This window comes from Giraffa tippelskirchi, chromosome 10 (assembly GCF_054371585.1).
Source record: "Giraffa tippelskirchi isolate mGirTip1 chromosome 10, T2T-mGirTip1v1.2.pri, whole genome shotgun sequence".
In the NCBI taxonomy this organism is placed as follows: Eukaryota; Metazoa; Chordata; class Mammalia; order Artiodactyla; family Giraffidae; genus Giraffa; species Giraffa tippelskirchi.
The window spans coordinates 37,635,479-37,657,259 of NC_137284.1; the positions used below are offsets into that span (position 1 = coordinate 37,635,479).

At 45.1% G+C, this 21,781-nt stretch overlaps 1 protein-coding gene across 6 annotated transcripts in view; it reads right to left on the bottom strand.

The window, feature by feature from the left end:
* The window catches only part of SYTL2 (synaptotagmin like 2), a 129,841-nt gene that overhangs the window by 63,823 nt on the left and 44,237 nt on the right, over positions 1-21,781 (bottom strand). For 5 of the 6 annotated variants that reach the window (XM_081536941.1, XM_081536938.1, XM_081536940.1 and 2 more), the window contains exon 2: positions 11,072-11,565. In XM_081536941.1, coding sequence (XP_081393067.1) covers positions 11,072-11,172 — 101 coding nt within the window. In that variant the 5' untranslated portion in view covers positions 11,173-11,565. Of the gene's footprint in view, positions 1-11,071; positions 11,566-19,106; positions 19,180-21,781 lie in introns of all 6 variants that reach the window. The other variant, XM_081536935.1, reaches the window with a different exon arrangement.

The window sequence follows — 21,781 nt, forward strand, 5'->3', positions numbered from 1 at the left end:
ATAAAATGAGAGTCAAATATCTATCTATCTTTTCTTGTTCACGGAGCTGTACTTACAATAAAGTAGAATAAAAGCCTTAAGGAGACTTTCAACTCTTGGAAGATACTGTGCTACAAAAACCCAACAGGGTTTGATGATTGTTATTCAAGCTAATACACACACTACCTAACGGAGCAAATCTAAGTGTTTTAGCCAGAGAACGTGCAGGGTGGCCACACCAAGGTGGTGGCAGGGCTGTGTGTAAGGGCTACACAAAGGCCCACCCGGGAAAGGGGAAGGCCGGAGGGGCAGTCACCAGGGTTCTGGCAAGTACGTTTTCTCTCTCCCTAGTGTGCCTGCAGAGACACTTTCCAGCCAGAGTCTGACTCTCTACTGGAAACATCTCTCCTCTCCACTTAAAGAAGTGACCCTATGCCAAACACGTTTGATCACAACCCTCGGACACACACTGTAGTGAGAGCCCATCACCAAATCCTAAAAGGGAGTGTCTTCACTTCATGGTTCCTATGAAATGTGCCTAATGATTTTCCATTGCCCAGATTTTCTTTTTTCACATATCTTTATTGGAATATAGTTGATTTAAAATGTTGTGTTAGCTTCTATTGTACAGCAAAGTGATTCAGTTATACATATATGTATATCCACTTTTTTAGATTCTTTTCCCATATAGGTTATTACAGAGTATTGAATAGACTTCCCTGTGCTATACAGTAGGTCCTTATTATTTATCTATTTTTATATATAGTAGCATGTATATTTTTAACAGCCAGGACATGGAAGCAACCTAAATGTCCATCAACAAGAATGGGTAAAGAAGATGCATTCACTCAGCCATTAAAACAAACAAAAAACAGTGAAATGACTCCGTGGTAAAAGAATCTGCCTGCAGTGCAGGGGATGTGGGTTTGATTCCTGGGTCTGGAAAATTCCCTGGAGAAGGAAATAGCAACCCAGTCCAGCATTCCTGCCTGGGAAATCCCATGGACAGAGGAGCCTGGATGGACTTAGAGAAGTAAGTCATATTGAGTGAAGTAAGTGAGACAGAGAAAAAACCAAATATCATATGATATTGCTTACATGTGGAATCATTGTCTAGATTTTCAGCAGAGCAAATAATCCACCCCAGTTGCTGATGGAGCTTTTGCCTTCTCTTCCCCAAAGGCCCTCACTTAAGTTCAATACCAGAAAAGAGAAGTCCTTCCAGCTCTCCATGACTAGACAGTGAGCCCCTAGGGGCAAGGCCTACACTCAATATATCTTTGCTTCATGTCTGGAAAACAGTGGGTGTCCATTCAGCACTTCTGGAGGGAAGGAATATCCAATGCAGCCCCGATCACATGGCTTCAGGCAGTATCTTTTCAGATTCGTTTTCCAGCACTCGCTCCCATGCTCCCCACTTGACTTCTCACTGATCTCCAAACTGCTCTTACATGACCTCTGCAGACATTAAGGGCAGGAGGTTGTGGCAGAAAGACCATGGGCCTTGGCCTCTCTCCAGATTGGGTCCAAATTCCAGTTCTGACCCTGCTTAAATGCCATCTTTGGCAGCTTCCTGTACCCCTCTAAGCTTCAGTCTCCTTGTTTATAAAGACAGGGGGAAATAAGACCTACTCTGCAGGACACCCAGGATGACTAAAGGCAGTATTTACCTGGAAGTACCTAACAGTGCCTGAATCCTGGTAAGAGACCAGTAAATGTAAATCCCCTTGGGATGTCTTTCTCTCACTTCTCTGTCTAGCACGTGACCCCTCATCCCTCAGATCTATGCACCGTCTCACCGGGGAATGCTTCCCTGACTCCCGAGGGCACCGGGTGGCCGGCCCTTCTCCGTGCTCCCACAGCTCCTCCAGGGCAGTGCTCAGCACAGTGTGATCCAATGATCTGTTTGCACATCCATCTCACACACTGACCTGCCAACTCTGCTAACTCCTTGAAAGCAAGGACTACCTCCTAATCACCTTTCTAACAAGAGCCCCGAGCACAGAGGCCAGCACAGAACTGATGCCTAGAAACTGTTAAGAGGATAACTTGTTAAAAAGTAAATGCACGGCTGCCAGCCTGGTGTGAGTCATATAAGAGATGAGAGCCTGCTGTTCCCGAGCTTGAGTGAACCAAGCTCCATCACAATGGCAGTGCCTCCTCTGGTTCAGGCAGGACACCTCATCTCTTGGAGGATTAGGAAAATGCAGAAGGAAATCTGGCATTGGCCATGAGCTTGTTGAAGGAGACCACAAACCCTGAGCGTAACAACTCCCAATCTCCCTTCATAAGATTATTTATTTACTTATTTTTGTTGTTCAACTGAAAGGCACTTTGTAAGCGTTGTTAGGCAATGCTTGATCTGCTCCCACCTAATTGACTGTCTCCAAGCCTCTGGCCCCACTAAGCCTGCAGTGCTGTGGGAGTCAGGCTCCCAGTAAAGCCATTACAGTAAAGAACTCAGGCTGGGTTTCTGGTTCATCTCTTTTAAAGCAGCAAAAAAAATAGGAAATACCTTCAAATGCACTAAATGTTATTTATATATTTCCTATCATGAGAGTTAATCAATCTCTATCTTAGCCACTTGGAATATTTTATAGATGAAACCAGATTCCAAGACATCAAAGCCCAAGTTCTGTAGAGATGCAGATTACAAAAGAAATCCCACCATCAGGGACTTCCCTGGTGGTCCAGTGTTAAGACTCTGTGTTTCCACTGCAGGAGGCGCAGGTGTGATCTCTGGTTGGGGAACTAAGATCCCGCAGGCTGCACAGCATGACCAAAAAGGAAAAAGAATCCTACCACCTAGGCAGTGCTGGTAAAATCTTCTCAGCACCTAGAGAATACTATGGGTAGTGAAATAAGTCAGACAGAAAGACAAATCCTGTGTGATGTCCCTTACTTGGGGAATATGCTCATTCCACATGCTAGCAAGGTAATGCTCAAAATTCTTCAATCAAGGCTTCACAGTACATGAACCGAGAACTTCCAGATGTACAAGCTGGGTTTAGAAAAGGTAGAGGAACCGGACATCAAATTGCCAACATCCGTTGAATCATAGAGAAAGCAAGGGAATTCTAGAAAAACATCTGCTTCTCCTTCATTGACTATGCTAAAGCCTTTGACAGTGTGGATAACAACAAACTGGAAAATTCTTAAAGAGATGGGAATCTCCTGAGAAACCTGTATGCAGGTCAAGAAGAAACAGAACCAGACAGGGAACAACAGACTGGTTCAAAATTGGGAAAAGAGTACGTCAGGGCTATATATCGTCACCCTGCTTATTTGATTTCCATGCAAAGTACATCATGTGAAATGCCAGGCTGGATGCATCACAAGCTGGATTCAAGACTGCTGGGAGAAATACCAACAACCTCAAATATGCAGATGATACCACTCTAATGGTAGAAGTGAAGAGGAACTAATGAGGGTGAAAGAAGAGAGTGAAAAAACTGGTTTAAAACTCAACATTCAAAGAACTAAGATCATGACATCTGGTCCCATCACTTCATGGCAAATAGAAGGGGAAAAAGTGGAAGCAGTGGCAGATTTTATTTTCTTGGGCTTCAAAATCACTGCAGATGGTGACTGCAGCTATGAAATTAAAAGACGCTTGCTCCTTGGAAGAAAAGCTATGACAAACCTAGGCAGCATATTAAAAAACAGAGACAACACTTTGCCGACAAAGGTCTATATAGTCAAAGCTACGGTTTTTCCAGTAGTTGTGTACAGATGTGAGAGTTGGACCATAAACAAGGCTGAAAGCCAAATAATTGATGCTTTCAAACTGTGTTGCTGGAGAAGACTTTTGATAGTCCCTTGGACAGCAAGGAGATCAAACCAGTCAATCCTAAAGGAAATCAACCCTGAATATTTATTTGAAGGACTGATGCTGAAGCTGAAGCTCCAATACTCTGGCAACCTGATGGGAAGAGCTGACTACTTGAAAAGACCCTGATGCTGGGAAAGACTGAGGGCAAGAGGAGAAAGGTGTGACAGAGGATGAAATGTTTGAATGGCATCACTGACTCAATGGACATGAGTTTGAGCAAACTCAAGGAGATAGTGAGAGACAGGGAAGCCTGGTATGTTGTAGTCCGTGGGGTCACAGAGAGTCACATACGACTGAGCAACTGAACAATGACAACGAAAAATAATACAAATGAATGTATATGCAAAACAAGAACAGACTCAGGGATATAGAAAACAAACTACTGGATAATAAAGGGGAAAGGGAATGGGGGAAGGGCAAAATAGGGGTACCAGATTATGAAATACAAACTACTGTGTATAAAATAGATAAGCAACATGGATATATTGTACAACACAGGGAATTATAGCCATTATTTTGCCATAACTTTTAAAGGCGTATAATCTATAAAAATATTAAATCCCAATGCTGTACTAATACAAAATATATAATATTGTAAATTAACTATACTTCAAGTTTTAAAAATTCAAAAAAAAATCTTCTCTATCAGCCTACATTGATCTCTCATTTTTCTTGAACTTGAATTGTACCAACAAATTAGCATTTGATATTCTATTTGTTGTACCATTCAACTGAAGTGGGAAAAAGGGTAAGTTTCTCGGCCCTCACGCTTTTCATACCTTGCCATCCTCTCCACTTGCACGTTATACTTAGTAGAGAGCTGAGGACAGAGAAGATGCTCAATAAATACCCATGGGCTGCTGGGCAAAGCGAAGGCAGAAGAATACTCAGCCTAGAGAAGACACTGTCTTGCCAGCCCTCCAGGCAGATCATGATGGTCATGCTCCCATTCCATCAGCGAATATACACTAAGCATGTGTTTTATACTGGGCTTCATGCATGGCACTTAACATGCATTATCTCATTTAACCCTTACAGGTTTACTATGATGCCCAAAGAATTCAGTCAATTGCAGAAGATGGCCATCTTGCCTCCTCTGTATGTTAAAGGCCTTATCTGTTCATTTGCTTATCCACTAGTTCATTGATTCCCTATTGCATACAAGGTATATGCTTGGAACTGTACATAAAATATTTACTCTACAGCCAGTCTAACTGCCAATGCCAACTCCCGTGGTGCAGAAAGAATGTGGGCGCTTCCACAGAAAAGCCAGAAGAACAGTGACACCCTTCATTCTGGGTTCAAACAGCTTTCTTTCTTGTACTTACATAGCGCACCCCAGATTCTAGCTACTCGTCAAGAGGAAGCAAAGGTCTAGTACCATAGGCAGAACCTGGACTATGTTATCTGATCAGCTGTGGATAATGAGAATTAGTAGACTGGCCAAAGAGGCTGACTGCTTGATTCCCTAGATATTTTTTTTAACCCCTCAGTATATTCTGGGCAAGAGGGTTAGACTAGGTGATTTGAAAGTACTCTTAGATGTTTGTTTTGGATATGAGAGCTAGGATGAACCTTGGATAGTTACAAATGGCCTCACTTCAGAGATTAATTGAAACCCAGAGAGGTTAAGAGGTTTGCCCAAGGTCACACAGAGCCGGGACCAGAAGCCAGCCTGCCTCCTCACCCACATTCTTTCTACTGCTTTCCCATCCTGCTGGGGACAGCCAAACATGGTTTTGATTTCTAAGATGGCTATCACACTTCACTCTTTCTACGAAGGAATTCAACCTTTGATAGAGAATCTGAAAACAAACACACGTGAAAATGAAATAAATTGTGAAATTTCATTACAGCAAAAAATAAGACGGAACATGCATCACTCATGTTGTGGATACATTGCAGGTCCCCACAGTCTGCTGTGAGGCAGCACATTGTGTGGGAAACACAGGTTTGCAGTTGGATGAGCAAGGTTTCACTCTTACAGGGCACTTAACCTCACCCGCCCACCCCACTTCCTCCTTGTTGAGGGGGTTCAGCTACATTGTTGTGTGGATCAAACGGGAAAATGTGACACTCTATGTACAATGTTGATCCTGGACAAATGTTGGTTCCTTTCCCCTTTGCTTTGACAGAAAACACTATCAGAGGTGCTGGAAGGCAGTTCTTCAGTGACAACTGCCTTCATTTCAAGGAAACTAGGGCTTAAGGCAGCAGCTGAGGATCACAAGATGCAGTCGCGGTTGAGATGGTATCTACTGCATGAACACCCATCACCCTAGATGTGGTTGTGTGTTTATGGGGTGGGGGACATAGCGCTGGTGGTGTACAGACACCAGGGGCAATGATTTCCTGCTGGCAGCGTGACGCAAAGCACAGGAAATACCACCTCCAGAGTGTGTCATTTTCAAACCATAAAAGACCAAAATTATATCTATGAATGTATGGTGGTGTTCTTAAAAAAAAGAGGACAGAGAGGGAGGAGGCCGCCAGGAGAGAGAAAAAGAATCCAGCCTGATGTCTGCTTCCCTGCTGGTTTGTGAAGTGTCTCCAGCTGGCAGTGAGGAAAGCAGGCTGGGTAGAGAGGCATAGTAGGTAACCAGACCTAGCACTTGTGGCTACAGGTAGGGGGGCAGGTGCAGTGACCCGGAATTGCTGACTTCTAACTGAACTCCAGAGATACCACAGTGGATATTCCCCTGGGTTCAAATCCACATTCTACCATTAAGAGGTTGAGTGATTTGGGAACTGGACACTTCTGTACGACACTCACTTTCTGATCCATGAAATCTGGAGGTTGCTGTTGTTTAGTCGCCAAGTCGTGTCCGACTCTTTGCGACCCCCTGGACTGTAGCCTGGCAGGTTCCTCCATCCATGGGATTCTCCAGGCAAGAATATTGGAGTGGGTTGCCATGCCCTCTTCCAGGGGATCTTCCTGACCCAGAGATCAAACCCGTGTCTCTAAAGTCTCCTGCATTGGCAGGCGGGTTCTTTTACCACTGGCACCACCTGGGAAGCCCTGAAACTTGGATGGGAGGTAACCTATAGGATAAATCATCTCCAAAGTGTCTTGAAAGAGCTTGGATGTGAACAAGCCAAAGCATTCCTGGATAAATGAGGAATGGCAGACAGATTTCAATTTAAATCCAACTCTCCTCTACAGCCATACTGAAAAGGACTCTGAGGCAGTGTCTGGTCTTAGCGGGCAGCAGTGCTATAGTCCATTAGTAATGTCCTCACCACCACAGGAGGATTATATTCCAAAGTCCATAATGAATCAGCATTTGAAATAGCACTCTGAATTTCAGTGGCAGATTTGCCTTTCTAATGGTGTTTTGCTTAGGCTAAGAATAGAATTATCTAATTTATATCTCTAAAGTCACTTGCCAACTTGGAGGAGAACTGGGGCATTGCAAAATCATGTTAGGGAAACAAGGTTGAGGTTTTAAATTTGCAATTGATAATCTGATAAATGGTAAATACCTTGAGGGCTGGGACTGGTAGGCTGGTAATGTTTCAATTACCCTAAAATCCCTTCCATTAGTCCAGAGAAGTTTCCTATACTTTATGAGTGCTCAATTAGATTCCCCTATTTTATTAATAAATAGTTGAGAGCTTTAGGAGTAATTTCCTTCTAAGGAATCAGACCACTAACCAGAAAATTCTGTCCTATTTTTTTTTCTCCTTAGAGGCATATGTGGAGTGGTGAATAAGGAAATTAAAATATATCAGTCATCTACTATGTGCTAAGAAGATAAAGAATTATATTATCTGGCTATAATTCTTCGAGTTTGATACTATGGTTATTCCCAGTCTCTGAGTTGAGGGCTCAGAGAGGTCAAGTAACTTACCGAATGAACCGGTCGATTTAGCGGTGAGGAGAGGATTCAAAATCACATCAGTTTTGACTGAAGGGCCCTTACTGTTCTTCTCAAACCAAGAGACAAAGAGCTTTTCTTATCATGGCTTTGGCACTGACTATCTGTGTGACTCTGGGTAAGTCACTTCTCCTCTCTGGGCTTTTCCTGCTTTATCTGTAAAGTGACTGATATGGACCCCAAAAATCTTTCCAGAGCTGTCAGGCTATAACTCTGATGGAAGCACCAAAGACAAACAGGTAGGAGATGGTAACAGGACTGAAAAGCAAAAGCCCAAGGAACAGCATTTTGTTCCATCAGTCCGGGAGCAGACAGCCTCAGAACTGTCCAAGTCCTTTCAGTGCTAAGGGTTCGAGAGCCCCATTTCTCTTGTGCGGAGCAGGCTATGAGCTGGGCCTCTGTCAGTGTCAACAGGGTGTGGGCCTGCTGCCCATCTGTGCCCCTGGCACTCAGTCCTGAGCCCACCCATGGCCAAGCCTACCCAAGCTGCTTGGTGCCTAATTAGGAAGGCCCCCAGAATGGTGGCTCAGACGGTAAAGAATCCGCCTGCAGTGCAGGAGACCCAGGTCTGATCCCGGGGTTGGAAGGATCCCCAGAGAAGGGAATGGCAACCCACTCCAGTATTCTTGCCTGGAGAATCCCAAGGACAGAGGAGCCTGGTGGGCTACAGTCCATGGGGTCCCTAAGAGTTGGACACGACTGAGCGACTAACACACCAGAATGGTAGCAGCAAACAGGGTTTGACTCACACTAGATTTTTACCACCCCAAGCCATCTTCCATCAGTTTACAAAAGCAAGAATCAAGGGCAGTGCCAGCGGCAGCTTCGGAGGTGTCCTCAGAAACAGTGTGTGGAAGGAGACTCTGCAAGGTCACCTCTGCAAGAGGACTCACGGCCTTCCTGCTGCGGCTGTAGACTCGCCGGTGCCAGTGGCTACACACTCCCACCCCTCACCAGGCTCACTTTCAGGCAGAACTTGGAATTTTTAAGGATATTTTCAGCTCTTACCAGAGATGCCTGAGAAATACCTCCAACTCATAGAGAATCAGAGAACTACGAGGAAGACCCAAAAGCCTGGAATCCCCGAGGCCATGTAAATACAGAAGGGAGGGGGACTTCCCTGGTGGTCCCAGGGCTAACATCCCGCACTCCCAATGCAGAGGGTCTAGGTCGGATCCCTGGTCAGGGAACTAGATCCCACATGCCGCAACTAGGAGTTTGTAGCCACAACTAAAGATCCGACGTGCTGTGACTAAGATCCAGCACAGCCAAATAATAAATATTTTCTAAAAAGAATAAAATATTAAGTATGTTTAAAGTAGAAGGGAGGGTAACCTCCCTCTAACCTTCATAATCCGGCTAGATGGAGGAAGCAGAATTACAGATCACACGTAAAACCTTGTCGGTGCGTGCATGCTCAGTCGCTTCAGTCGTGTCCCACTCTGTGCGACCCTATGGACCATAGCCCACCCAGCTCCTGTCTCCACGGGATTCTCCAGGCAAGAATATGGGAGTAGGTTGCCATGCCCTCCTCCAGGGGGTCTTCCCAACCCAGGGATGGAACCCACATCTCTTGTGTCTCCTGCATTGGCAGGCAGGTTCTTTACCTTTAGCGCCACAGTGGGAGGAATCAAAGATGGCAGCTTGCTAATACTGAGAGTTCCTGTCTCGAGGCAGGAAGAGGAATGGCGCCCTAGTGCAATCTCGGCTCCACTGCTTTCTCTCCCAGTCTCTCCATCTAGTCTTCTGAGAGACTAAAGGAATTCCCATTCCCCACTATACTTGAAAAACCTACTAATTTTTCCCTTGTGCTGCTCCCCCACCCCCTCATTTCTAAAATGGGTCTAACAGCCTTGCCCTGCCAAATCTCAGGGCTGCTGGGAGGAACATAAGAAAATGACATTCATGTACTGTGATTGGTAAAGGATGAATGCTACCAAGAGACCCCGATGGCTGATTGGTGTAATTCCCAGTTCTCCAGGGGACACAGTTTGAGGCGCCCCACTTGCTGAGAGTGGGGAGCAGCAACTTGGAGGAAGGAACATGACAAGTAAGGAACCCCATTCTCATGATCTCTACCACCTATAGGCATCTTCTGTCACAGTCACAGCTCAGTGTCCATGACAGCCACCCCTTTCATCATGGCTGGCTCCCAGGATGTCTGGTCTGCTACAGTTTTCTCAGGAAGGGACAGTAGACTTAGTGAATGAGTACCTGCGGGCCAGGATTTAATTCTCACTTCTGACATCTATGGATTGCATGAGGCTGGGTGAGTCACTTGACCTGTCTCAAGGTCAATTTCCTCACACATCAGGTTGGTGTAATTACAAACCACCCTGCACCGCAAATGCATGAGTGTCGTGAGCTCAGAAGAAATAATGGGCATATAAGCCCCTTGCAATCTGTTAAGCACTGTTTAACATGAATTATGATGAGCAGCCATAATCAGACATTCTGGAGTACTTAAAGGGAACTTCAGCATGTTCTTTTACAAAGCATCCATGTTCAAATGAGGGTCAACTATGAAAAAATAAATAAAATATGGATACAAATAATCCATTATTTATGATCATGGTGTCCAAGGAAGTAAGAAGATGGCTCATGAGCCTTTTGGATAACTCCTGGGATGGGAGTTATGCCATGAATATGACTAACTTACATTCAGGAAGCTTTTCACTGCCTTCAAAACCCCAGATGACGAAGGCAATAGATGGCAGGCCTTGGACTCAAGCCCACTTCTTCAGCACTCTGGTCTCATGCTCCTCCTTCCCCACAGTAGGTGGAAGTGGTAGGACTATTGATGTGGAACATTTGGTTTGAGTTCCTCCCAACAAGAACAGTGTCACTCTTTCTCAAGGGACACAAATGAAAAACTGGCTCAGTCAGAACCAATTTCAACTTGTGCTGAAATCAATTCAAACATGTACAAAAATACAAAAATGTGAGCTACTTCTCTGTTCTAAAAACTTTAGAAACTTAAAACGTTTTTCTAATTCAGTACATGATCCACTTTTAAAGAAGTAGATTCAGTAAAAAAAAAAAAGTGAATATGTGTGTGTTTGTGTGTGTGTACACATACATACATATATATATGGGGAGCATAGACATATGGATATGTTTGTATAGAGTATCTCATTTTTAATCCAGTGTTTAATAAGTTAAAGGCATTTAGTTAGGTTTTTAATCAAGACTATTTCTGGCATGAGTCCTATGGGATGAGAGATACCAAGGAGGAGAAAGTTCTGTCCAGGAAATATGGCTGAAATTGGAACCCGTAAGTCAGGCTCCAAGTCAGAACTACCACTTACAGCTGAGAGTAACAAAGTGTCTCATCCTCTCACAGACCACCCCTCCTCCCCCAGCCAGAGGACCAGCCTCCTACCTGACTCTCTCCTCTTCAGCCCTCTTCAGGGCGGCGTCTCGCTGCAGAACCTTCATGATGGCCTCCTGCTCCTCCTCCGTCAGAAAGCTTAAGTCGATCATTTTGAAAAGTGTTCACAAAACTGACAGTGAAAAACACAGCTTCAAATTCCCCAAGCTGAACAAGTCACCGTAGCCAGGATGATCAAAGGATGAAAAAGTGCAATGGAATGGTATCTTGTTCAGTTCTGCAGCAAACGTCTTCTCTCGGCTAGGCAAAAGTTTTAGGTGGCTGATAGCAAAATCCTAAGTGCCCTTTCCCTTGAGGCAGTAGTGGTCTGGAGGGTGATGTCAAGAGAAAGCGCTCAGGATGCTAGATTCTTGGCCAGACAGGTCACTTGTTCCTTCTGCGGCATTCCTACTCACACCCCCTCGCTGGGCCAGTCTGAGACAGTTTATTCTTCTTCCGTCCGACGTCAACTCGATGAGCAGCCACAGTATCTGAGCGTCACCTGCCTGGGGAATCGTGAGACAGTAAATACCAGACAGCGACAGGCAGCGGTTCTCATTATTAATAACAAGCATTGCTCATTATTATAAGATTTCAAACATGTCTGGGGGGAAAAGTGACCACGTGAGATGGTCTCCGAGATCAGGGAAACCAGTTCTGCCAGCTTCTTGAGCAAATAGAAAATGGGTCATGAAACATGTTTCAACTCAATTCAGGACCGTCGAGATGGAGAGTGCACAAAAATGCCTGTCAATGTTTAATGATCCACAGAGGGAAGGGATGGTTGCAGATAGATGGTGGTTCTCTCCATAAACGCACAGGACGCTAGGCTGAAAGGTCACACTAAAGGTCAGGAAGACCAGGGAGACCTTATTCCAGTTGTCAGGTGATTATCGGTAGGAAACTAGAAATAAAAATTCACAAATGCCCACTTCTTCATGCACAGAGATGTTCCACTAGTGTGTATCTGTGCTCCGTAATAATGGAAGAATTATTATCAGGTAGAGGTAGTTTGCACCATAGTGAGAACAGTTATTCTCAACTTAGTCCCACCTCTAATTTTGCTGGACCTGGAGTAACTCACCAAGCTGTCTCCCTTCATTTCCCAGGAGAAAGAACACTGACTGTGTGTATATAATCTGGGGGGAAAAAGAGGCAGGATTTCAAAACACCTCACCATTCAAAGTGAGCATTTTTGCATTTTTAGGCAAGAATCCTATTTTCTTTGAGGCATGTTAAGCCCATAAGCAGGGAGGTCCCTGGTGGTCCAACGGATGAGACTTCACTGTTCAGTGTGGGGGATGTGGGTTTGATCCCTGATCGGAGAGCTGAGATCCCACATGCCTCAGGGCCAGAAAACCAAACATTATGACAGAAGCAGTATTATAACAAAAGTCAATAAAGACTCAAAAAAAAAAAAAAAGGTTTCTGAACCTATGCACAATGAGAAGAAGTGAGATCTACAGAATGCCACAGCCAGGCTAGACTTGAGGAACTACTCCAGGACTGGGGTCCTTTAACAAGCAGAGTACTGCATATATCGTAGACACTAAAAAAAAAAACCAAACACATGGGTTTACTACATTTTAAAGCAGCCCTACTCAATAAAAGACAGTGTGTACACTAGTAACATCTATGAACACATCTATGAATAAACTCTTTGCTCTTTGGCAAAAGAGATCTACAAGGAAGTACTGCCACTACGACCATCTAACTACAAAACATGAGGCAAGTTACCTAACCGCTCCGAGGCTCAGGATTCTCATTAGGACATCCTTCAAGAGTTGTCAAGATTAAATGAAATGATGGCTAGAAAGCAGTGCATATCTTGCATCCTGTACCAAAAGTAGCTGCTAAAAATATACTCTAACTTCCTGAGTTCACACTTTTGTTCCATCCAGCTGGGCAAGAATGTACTGGTTACATGTTTTCCTTTTCTTTTTTGCATCTTTCTGATCTCCCTTATGAAGTTTGGGCTTCATAGGCATGCACTCTGGTGACCTTTATTTTTATCTTCCTGTAGCTCTTTACATGGAGAAGGCAATGGCACCCCACTCCAGTCCTCTTGCCTGGAAAATCCCATGGACGGAGGAGCCGGGTAGGCTACAGCCCATGGGGTCGCTAAGAGTCAGACATGACTGAGCGACTTCACTTTCACTTTTCCCTTTCATGCACTGGAGAAGGAAATGGCAACCCACTCCAGTGTTCTTGCCTGGAGAATCCCAGGGATGGCGGAGCCTGACGGGCTGCCGTCTATGCGGTCGCACAGAGTCGGACACGACTGAAGTGACTTAGCAGCAGCAGCAGCAGCTCTTTACATATTGCCCACAGTGACTACTTGAATTTTAAAATAACACTTCACATTCACTTTTTAAATTAGCATGCATTCCCATGCATTTGTTGTTGTTGCTGTTCAGTTGCTAAGTCATGTCTGACTCTTTGCAGCCCTACAGACTGCAGCACACCAGGCTTCCCTGGTGCATATTATTACTACTGGTACATATATATACATATATATATATCTGTGGGTGTATATATACATATGCAATATTACAAAATTGCATATATTACTGCCCGCTTAATTGTCTCGAAGAAGACTTATCCTTCGAGATGAAAGTTACTATCTCCAAGAAGCCTTCCCTCATTTCCACAGCTGGAACTAAATGAGCTAAATGCTGTAGCACATTCAATTGTTGTCATTGTTGTTTAGTTGCTCCGACTCTTTGTGATCCCATGGACTGTAGCCTACCAGGTTCCTCTGTCCATGAGATCTCCCAGGCAAGAATACTGAAGGGACTGGGTTGTCACTGCCTTCTCTAGGGGATCTTCCCGACCCAGGGATCAAAACTGCGTCTCCTGCGTTGCAGGCAGATTACCACTAAGCCACTTCAAGTACAGTATTCCTAACTCTTCAGTCCCTCCATGAAACAGAGCAACACAATCATGTTGCCACTAAAGTAAGCAGAGTATTCACCTCTCCCTTCCAGATGGTGGGCTTGGCCTGTGACTGACTTTGGCCAATGAATTGTTATAAATGTGATGCAAGTACAGGCTGTGGATGTGCTTGTGTGGTTTGGCTCGGCTTCTTATACTCTGGCCATGGGCCCCAAGAAGAGCTTGCCCCAGCTAGCCACTGCCTCTTCAGTCTGGGTCCCAGAAAGAGATACAGGGACAGACCAGAACTTGATCCACCTGAAGCTCGGCCACCTTAGCTGACCTGTAGGTACCGAAGCAAGAAATGAATAATTTTGGTTGGAAGCCACTGAGGTTTGGGGTTGTCATACAACAAACACTCTTGTAGCAGGACTTCACTAACACAGAAACTTCCTCCTCCACCTATGTGTTTCCACTGCTATAATGATTTGTCTGCTCTCGTCTCTCCCAACTGACTGTGAGTCTCTCGATGTGAAGAAATAAGTGAATGAGTAAATGACTGAGTGAATCTAATCTAAACAGACAACTTCACCAGGGGACAGCTGTCTCAGTTCTTTCAGGCACAGTAGCTTTAATTCATGCACAGTGACTTCCTTAGCTCTCAGAGGCTGGCAAGGAAATGGACTCAGGCCACCTTCTGGGAACCATGTCCCTGGGCATTGCACTGCCATCAGGTTCAATGGGAGATTGTTTTTAAGTCTGATGAGCTGAGGACAGGAAGCAAACAAAGGAGAAAAATAAATTTTCCAGCAGTGGAAACTGGCAAGGGGGCAAGAGGGGAAACGTTGGTTTCCACATCTTCAAGGTGAACTACAAGCTAACCAGTCCTTCTACGTAAAAGGTTCTAGGGTTAAGTTTTTCCTAAAAATAGGCTATTTATGGGACTTTCTGGTGGTCCAGGGGTTAAGAATCCACTTTGCAATGCAGGGGATGTAGGTTCCATCCCTGATCTGGGAATGAAGATCCCAAAAGCTGCAGGGCAACTAAGCCTGAGTACCACAACTACTGAGCCTGAGCACCACAACTACTGAGTCCGAGCACTGCAACTACTGAGCCCGACAACCGCAACTACTGAGCCCACATGCTCCGGAACCCACGCCACAACTAGAGAGCTGGTGTGCAGCAATGAAAGATCCTGAGTGCTGCAACTAAGACCTGATGCAGCCAAATAAACAAATAAAAACACACATCAAAAAAAATTGTTTTTTAAATAAAAATGGGCTATTTAGTGAGGCAAAGGGCAAGGTCCTCATTTTACAGACAAAGGAGTAAAGTGCTGGAACTCTTGACTCCTAGACTCCCAGCAGGGAGTCACTACCCAGCCAGATTGCAGAAGAACCCTCAGATGGCAGTCAAGACTCTTCAGTCCCAGGTGCTCCCCCAACTCCCAATATTCTGGACAGTTCTATCATGACAGCTAATCGAGCATTCATTCATTCCACAAACACTTATTGAGAGCTTATTATGTGCCTGACACTGTTCTAAGCACTGGAGATACAGCAATGAATAAGACATTTAAAACTTCCTGTCCTTGTGGAGTGTATATGCCAGTTGGAGGGGATAATGAACAAATTAATAATAAACACAAAAAAAATAAAAACAATTAAATTATGTAACTTTGGGGAAGGTAATAAGAACTTTAGAGGTAAATAAAGCTGGGAAAGCAATAATAAGATGAGGGGTATTGGAGTTTTAAAGAGAGTGGCTAGGGCAGGTCTCACTGAGAGGATGATAAATGAGCAAAAACTTGCCAGAGATGAGGCAACAAACCACACAGGTGTCAGAGGGTCCTGAGGTGCGAGTGTGTCTAGAGTGTTCAAGAAACTTCAAGGCGATCAGTGTGCCAGAGGGACAGAATAGAGCGGGTCAGAAAGGAACTAGGTCAGACTGTATTGGGCTTGGAGTTGACTGTAAGATTTCTGGATCAGTGATAAGGGAAGGCAGGAAAAAAGGAGAACGGAATAAATACTTACTGGGCACCTCCTACATGCCTGGCAGTTTACATCTATCATCTCATTGGATCCTCACAAAGATCTGAGGAAGGTATTTTATTATTCTGTGGTGTTGGAGAAGACTCTTGAGAGTGCCCTGGACAGCCAGAAGATGAAACCAGTCAATCCTGAAGGAAATCAACACTGAGTATTCATTGGAAGGACTGATGCTGAAGCTGAAGCTCCAATACTTTGGCCACTTGATGCGAAGAGCTGACTGACTGGAAAAGACCCTGATGCTGGAAAGATTGAAGGCAAGGGGAGAAGGGGATGAAAGAGGATGAGATGGCTGGATGGCATCACCAACTCAATGGACATGAAGGACAGGGGAAACCTGGTGTGCTACATACAGTCCATGGGGTCACAGACAGACATGACTTAGTGACTGAACAGCAACATTTTATTACGTGTGTTTTTCAAACGAAGACTATGAGGCTCAGGGAGGTGTTTGCCACCTAGCTTGTGTGTGTACTAGGGCTGGCACTTGTTAGAACAAGCCAGCACTGGCTTTGTTAGAATAAGTCACCTTGATATTAACCTCCTAGATAATTCTCTCTTGCACACAGATCCTCAAACTGGGGAAGCAGAAAAAAAAACTCTTCTGTCTGCCTGTGGACACTCATTCTCTGCTTAAGCACAGAAGATCAGTGGCCCAGAGCTGGCTATCAGCATGGGGCAACCTCAGTGCAAAAATCCAAGAGGGATGAGTCCTGGCAACAGGGATGCCTGATGTGTCCACAGCAAGAGTAGGATGAGCAAATAGTTCTCCTTAGGTTCAGCCCTCCCTCCCGTCCTCCTCATGCAGCTGGAGGATTTTTCTAAAACTTAGATGTGAGGAGGGCACATTCCCAGGCTTAAAACCCTTCACCAACTTTCCACCATCCACTGGCTAAGGCTCAAAGCCCTCACTGGCTAAGGGCTCTCTGTGAACTAGCACCTGCTTTCTTTCTTTTCCTGTCACACTGAAGGTTTTCAGCTCCTTCTGCCTTCAGACCTTTGCAGATACTTATCCTCCCTCCTGGGCTTCCCTGGTGGCTCAGAATGTAAAGAATCTGCCTGCAATGCATGAGACTCGGGTTCAATCCCTGGGTCAGGAAGATCTCCCGGAAAAGGGAAGGGCTACCCAATCCAGTATTCTTGCCTGGAGAATTCCATGGACAGAGGAGCCTGGTGGGCTACAGTCCATGGGATCAAAGAGACTCAGACATGACTGAGGGACTAACACACTTTCACTTTCCTCCTTCCTCCTAGAACACCCCTCCCTCAACCAATACCTCCCGAGTCTCAAGTGAGATGGCACGTATTGTACAGACGTCTTCCCTATCCTCTCGAGGCCAGGTTGGTGCCTCTCTGGAGTGCTCCATTAGCACCTAACTTCCTCACTCAGGATACTCAACACAGGATCCCAAACCTCATCTACTCATGTTTGACTTCCACTGGTTTATGTGCAAGGCCTGGGTGTCTGAGTGCTTTGTGTCTCCACCCAGCGCCTGCCACTGTGGCTCTCCTCTACATAATAGGCTCTCAAGTATCTCATACGTGAACACAGGTGGACAGGAACTCAGCTTCCACCTCCCCTGTAATGTGAACCTGGCGCAACACTGAAAAATCAGCCACGTGTTCCTCACTGGGTACCAGCCTTCGTCATGACTGTCTGGTTTAAATCAATCACATGACTTCTCCAAGCCTCAGTTTCCTTATCTGTACAATCGATCTATTCACTCCTACCGTCCCTTCCTTATGGAGATTATTGTGAGGCTCTGGTGAGAAGGAAGAAAGTGTCGAGGACAAATAAGGAATGAGCAGCCATAGGGGTAGCAGCTAAAAGGGACCCATGAGGGCTCCATGTGCAGACTGTGCTTAATTCAAGCTCTCCTTGTGCCGTTTTTGAGACGTATAGAAATACAGAATCACTATGCTGTATAACAGGAACCACCATAGGGCTCTAGGTCACTCACACTTCAAAAGCAACCTCATAAAAAAAAAAGACAGCAGGTTTGTGGTTACCAGAGGGGAGGGTTGGGGACAAGGGGAATTGGAAGAAGGCAGTCCAAAGGTGCAAACTTTCAGGAACGAGAAAAAGAAATACTAAGGACAGAATGTACAACATGATTAGTATATTAAAACTGCTGTGTGTTAAATATGAAAGGGGTTAAGAGAATAAATCCTGAGAGTTTTCATCACAAGATACATTTTTTCCTAGTTCTTTAATTTTTATATTGATATGAGATGATGAATGTTCACTGTAGTTTTTGTGATAACCACTGCATGATGTATGTAAGTCAGATCATTGTGTTGTACCTGTGTGTGCTCAGTCGCCCAGTCGTGTCTGACTCTCCATGACCCCATGGACTGTAGCCCACCAGGCTCCTCTGTCCATGGAATTCTCCAGTCAAGAATACTGGAGTGAGCTGCCATTCCCTTTTCCAGGAGACCTTCCTGACCCAGGGATCAAACTCTTGTCTTCTGAGGCTCCTGCACTGGCAGACAGATTTTTTTTTTTTTAACACCAAGCCACCTGTACATCTTCGATTTATACAGTGCTGTATATCAATTATATCTCAATAAAACTGGAAGAAAACAAACAAACAAAAATATGTTGCAAGTGTCAGCCCTGTTCTGCCACATCTATAAAAGCCTATTCTCTTTGCCAGCTGTCCAAAAGTCAAACGCAAGGGAGAAACACCACAGCTGGTGTCTGCTTTTGATGGCAGCAGAGAGAAGAGCGAGGCTTGTAGCCCTAATCCCCATCATTCTGCCAGCCAGACCTGGGCTAAAAAGCCTGTTTATCAGCAGCATTTGTTCCCACAACTTGCTCTGCTCCAAGGAGGGGCCCCGACGGCACCTTCTCCTGTCTGGGATGGCTGCGGCTGTCCCAAAGCCTCAAGGAAGACCGTAACATTCTCCACGACCTCAGGGAAGGGAAGGAAAACTCGAGTAAGCCCTGACTCTCACATGATGAGGTTTTCAGAAGAGAAGCAAACTGTTCTGACAGTCCCATGACATCAAGAAGGAAGACGTGAAAGAAAAATCTGGGAGGCAGAAGGAGAGCAGAACAAGTGTGCTTGAGTCATGTGGGTCTGGGGAGGACAAAGACAGCCCTGATCAATTAAGAGGCTTACCCCTGGCAGTGACAAACCGTCATGTCTAAAACCAAATGCTCAAATATCACATGACATCCCTTGTATGCGGAACCTAAAAAGAAATGATACAGATGAACTTAAAAAACAGAAAGAGATTCACAGACTTAGTAAACGAACTTATTATTGCCAGGGAGAAGGAATAGTTAGGGAGTTGGGGATGGTCATGTACGCATGCTGTATTTAAAATGGATAACCAACAAGGACCTACTGTATGGCACATGGAACTCTGCTCAATGATAGGTGGCAGCTAGGATGTGAGGGGAGTTTGGGGGGAGAATGAATACATGTATATATATGGCTGAGTCTTTCAGCTGTTCACCAAACTATCACAATATTGCTAATCAGCTGTTAGGTGCTCGGTGGGGTCCGATTCTTTTTGACCTGATGGGCTGTAGCCTGCCAGGCTCCTCATGGATAATTCCTTCCATGGCGTTCTCCAGGCAAGAATACTGGAGTGGGCTGCCATTTCCTTCAATTCCCAGGGATTGAACCTGGGTTTCCTGCATTGCAGGCAAATTCTTTACCTTCTGAGTCACCAGGGAAGCCCCCAAAATTGTGTTAGTCACTCAGTCGTGTCTGACTCTTTGAGACCCCATGGAACTGTAGCCCACTAGGCTCCTCTGTTCATGCAATTCTCCAGCCAAGAATACTGGAGTGGGTTGCCATTCCCTTCTCCAGGGGATCTTCCCGATCCAGGGATCAAACCCAGGTCTCCTGCATTGCAGGCGGATTCTTTACTGTCTGAGCCACTAGGGCTATACCTCAGTACAAAAGAAAAAGCTCAAAAGAAAAAAAAAAAAAAGAATGCTAACCCTCAGAGAGGCATCCAAGGATAAACAGAATAACCCACAGATGGTTCCTGAGAATTCTCGGAAGGGATACATGGAGTGGGACAATCTGAGAAGCTCTGCTCACCTCCCTCCCGGCAGAGAGATCTCTTGTCCCACCCCCGCCACACCCCCCACCCCAAAGTCATCAGACCACCAGGCCACACGGCCAGGGCTCCCAGGCCCTAAGCTGCCAGCTCCCCCGCTGGGCTGCCCCACTTCTCAGGCTGTTCACTCCATGGTTGAATTTGCCCACTATTCCTACCCTTTGCCTCCAATGCATCCCCACACTGCCCTCAGCTCACTCTCCCTTTCACACAACAGTCTACAAGGCAGACAGCACTTATGTTCTCCCTGCGTCTCCTCTGTTGAGAGGGAGATGAACTTCCTCCCCTCAGCTGTTCCTCACATGATGTTTTCCGGGCCTCTCACCATCTCGGTCATGTTTCTCTGGGTTGAAAACTGAGCAGGTGGTGCCGAGATCCTTCACTCACAGGAGATCAGTTCATCCCTCTGCCCATTGAATACGGCAGGTCTTCTCCATATGGTGTGGATAACGTGGAGCTAGAGGAGTTAAGTAATGTCCACAGCCGCTCAACCAGAATGTGATCTGAACCGAGGGCTGTTAAAACTCTAAAGAGCATTGACACATATACACTACTGTGCGTAAAAGAGACAGCTAGTGGGAAGGTGCAGCTTAGCACAGGAAGCTCAGCTCTGTGATGACCTAGAGGGGTGGGTGGAAGGTCCAAGAGGGCGGGGATATATACATACATATAACTGAGTCACAGGGGAAACCAACACAACATTGTAACGCAACTATACTCCAATAAAAATAAACATATGTTCACAAACAAATTAAATAAAGCTGCTACTTTTAATCTTTCGTTACACGCCCATCCCCACTTATTCTCCGAGAGGTCGCACGGTTCATCAGGCACAGAGAGGAGACCAGACCCCAGGAGTCCTGACTCCCGGCCCAGGCCCGTTCTCACCTGCTGTTCCTCCTTCTGGATGGCCTACTTCCTTCGTGTCATTTCTTATGAGCGGCACGTCCTGGCTCTCAGAGCGTGGCCTGCTCTTCCCTGCCCAACTTGTCAGGAACAGAAAAATGACCGGGCCCTCTGGGTTTGTTTTGCAGATAGACGTGGAAAAGAGGACAAGTGTGGATACAGAGAAAAGGGTACCCGCGTCAACACGCAGGTGTTTACACGGGCTCATTAGCCTCTGAGAATGCGAGCAATCCCAGAAACCAGAAACTATTCCTAAAAGATGCTTTGTGTTTTTAAAACTCAATCAGAATGGTTTTTTTACATATATTTGATTTATTTATTTTTAAATTCATTTATGTATTCTAATTGGAGGATAATTACATTACAGTATCATGATGGTTTTGCCATATATCAACATGAATTGGTCATAGGCATATGTGTGTCCCCTCCATCCTGAATGCCCTCCCACACCTCTCCCCAAGAAATGTGTTTATATGAATAGCAAATTTTGTCCACAGCCCTGTCAGGAAACAATGCCATATGAATATTTTGTTTCTACATGGTCTATGTTTTCATCATTATTAAAAAAAAAACAGGTACATTACTCAATCTAATGTGTTGCCTAAATCTGGCTTCTTGAAAGAATAATTGCCTTGTGACGGGTCCAGAGTAGCTTCTCAAAAACAACATGAGCTTAATGAATAAATAAAATGAACACATGAAATGAGCGCAGGAAGAAGTGAACAAATGAAAACATATAGACGGAATAATAAAGAATAAGTTATCCAATGAGTTTCTATTTTTTTTCACAAAGGAACAAGTGAAACAATCAAAA